General features: G+C 32.0%; 1 protein-coding gene across 2 annotated transcripts in view; it reads left to right on the forward strand.

The window, feature by feature from the left end:
- The window catches only part of LOC113811478 (probable DNA double-strand break repair Rad50 ATPase), a 4,231-nt gene extending 2,840 nt beyond the window's left edge, over positions 1-1,391 (forward strand). For both annotated transcript variants that reach the window (XM_070132303.1, XM_027363240.2), the window contains exon 3: positions 1-1,391. This exon is cut by the window's left edge and continues 1,732 nt beyond it. In XM_070132303.1, coding sequence (XP_069988404.1) covers positions 1-611 — 611 coding nt within the window. In that variant the 3' untranslated portion in view covers positions 612-1,391.
- Positions 1,392-2,500: the final 1,109 nt, after the last annotated feature.

Genomic DNA, 2,500 nt, shown 5'->3' on the forward strand with positions numbered 1-2,500 from the left:
CGATGATCATTGATACTATAACAATCCACCGCCAGGTATCAACGCGGAGGATGTCTGGCCAGTCCTTCGAAGACGAAATAAAACTCCAAGACTTCCGAGAGGCGCGGAATGATCCAGAAGTGTTTCTAAGATTCGTTTCAGAGACGATCGATGAAATAGATCGCGGAGAGAAGCAGGCTGCATTTAAACCAGAACCCGATTTAAAATTATACAATCTTCCCATGCCGCTGAAGGTAAGCCCCGTCAGTGACCAATTTCAGGAAAGCTTGAGTTCAGCGAATAGACCAGAAAGTGCAGGAGCTCAGATTGAGAAATCCGAGTCCCATTGCCAGGTCCCGGAATGTACCACAGAGAATAGGATTGAAGATCACATGCAAGCAAGTTTAGCGGATAAGATAAAAATAGCCGAGGAAAGAAATGACACGGGAGAGAACCCTTGTGAAGATGAGGCAATGACACAAAGCACAAGACCTGACGTCAGTGGGAGCAAGAAAGAGAGTATGACAAAATTGCAGGGGATCGAAACACATTCTGACGTCCCTGCTGGCGAGGTTGCAGAAAAACCAGACGTCACGTTATATATAGAAGCGGAATCGAGTAAAACAAAGTGATTTTACACCCGTGGCAATATACAGAGACGAGATGAAAAGCGGCGATGTAAAAAGTACAGAAAATATCAAGTAGTCTTGAACAAAAGAACATTTATTGTTTGATGATTGTTTATAAAAGGCGAAAGGGGACATTTGTAAGTCATATCTTAAGAGTCAAACAGAAAATATCTACATGAAAATGCATGACATTACTTTTGAAGAATGTTATTAAAGAAAGAGATATTCGTTAAATTTCATTAAAAGACCTTACAACCTTCAACATGCGAAGATAAAACGTGCAAAGAAAAGATAGAGAGACAAAGAGAAGGAATTTTACGATTAAATAAACAAAGGAAAAGAAAAAAGAAAATGAAGGACATAAAAGAAAATGTAAATAAAAATGGAACCTTTCATTTTCTTTCTTTTTTTTATTGGTGTTCTTGATAATGTTTCATGATATTATCTACTGTCATGCTCCTGCTCCAGCTATCATTATCTGTATCATTATTATTTTTTTATTAATACCATTATGATTATTAGTATTGTTATTATCATCATCTTTGGTACTTTCATTACTTTTATCATTATGATTGTTATTGTTATGATTTTATTATTATTATTATTATTGTTATTATTATTATTATTATTATTATTATTATTATTATTATTATTATTATTATTATTATTATTATTATTATTATTATCATCATCATCATCATTATTGTTGATTGTTATTATTACTATTGTTATTAATTATTGTGCTTATTATTATTATTATTATTATTATCATTATTATTATTATTATTATCATTATTATCATTATTATTATTATTATTATTGCTATCATTGTTGATTATTATCATTGTTATTTTTATTATCCTTATTACTATCATTATCATTATTAATTATTATTATGATATACATGCCTGTTATCATTATTACTATTATCATCATTATCATTTTTATTGTTATTCATTATATACTTTTATTATTATTTTATTATTGTTATCGTCATCATCGTCGCCATCATCATCATCATCATCATCATCATCATCATCATCATCATCATCATCATCATCATCATCATCATCATTATCATCATCATCACCATCATCATCATCATCATCATCATCATCATCATCATCATCACCATCATCCTTCCTCATCTTCACATCATCCCAATGATTGATTATGATAAGAAATCATCACCGTAATTATATATTCATAGTATTTATTAGATTCGGCATTCGTTATATGATTAAACATTGAGATTTATATGTATTTTAAAGGAATGTTTATTTACACGAGTCCCCCCTGAAATGCGGAGTCAGGGTGCGTTTTCTCTTTTGGAGGATCTTTTTTAATGTAAATTCACAATTCAGTAATAATCATGAAGAGAGGGAGAGAGAGGGAAAGAGAGAGAGAGAGAGAGAGAGAGAGAGAGAGAGAGAGAGAGAGAGAGAGAGAGAGAAAGAGAGAGAGAGAGAGAGGGAGAGAGAGGGAGAGAAATGAGAAAGAGAGAGAGATAGCGAGAGAGAGAGAGAGATAGCGAGAGAGAGAGAGAGAGAGAGGGAGAGAGAGAGAGAGAGAGAGAGAGAGAGAGAGAGAGAGAGAGAGAGAGAGAGAGAGAGAGAGAGAGAGAGAGAGAGAGAGAGAGAGAGAGAGAGGTATATGTATACAATATATATATTATTGCTGTCGCTATTATTATTATTATTATTATCATTATTAATGTTATCATTACCAACATCACTGTCACTTTTATTATTGTTATTATTATTACTATTATTATTGTTGTTGTCATTTTTATCATTATCATGACTATTATTATTATCATCATCATCGCTGTTACTGTTATTATCAATGTCATCATTCTTATCATTCTTATAATGTTATTAATAAAATTAATA

Source organism: Penaeus vannamei, chromosome 17, assembly GCF_042767895.1.
Source record: "Penaeus vannamei isolate JL-2024 chromosome 17, ASM4276789v1, whole genome shotgun sequence".
NCBI classification, from domain to species: domain Eukaryota; kingdom Metazoa; phylum Arthropoda; class Malacostraca; order Decapoda; family Penaeidae; genus Penaeus; species Penaeus vannamei.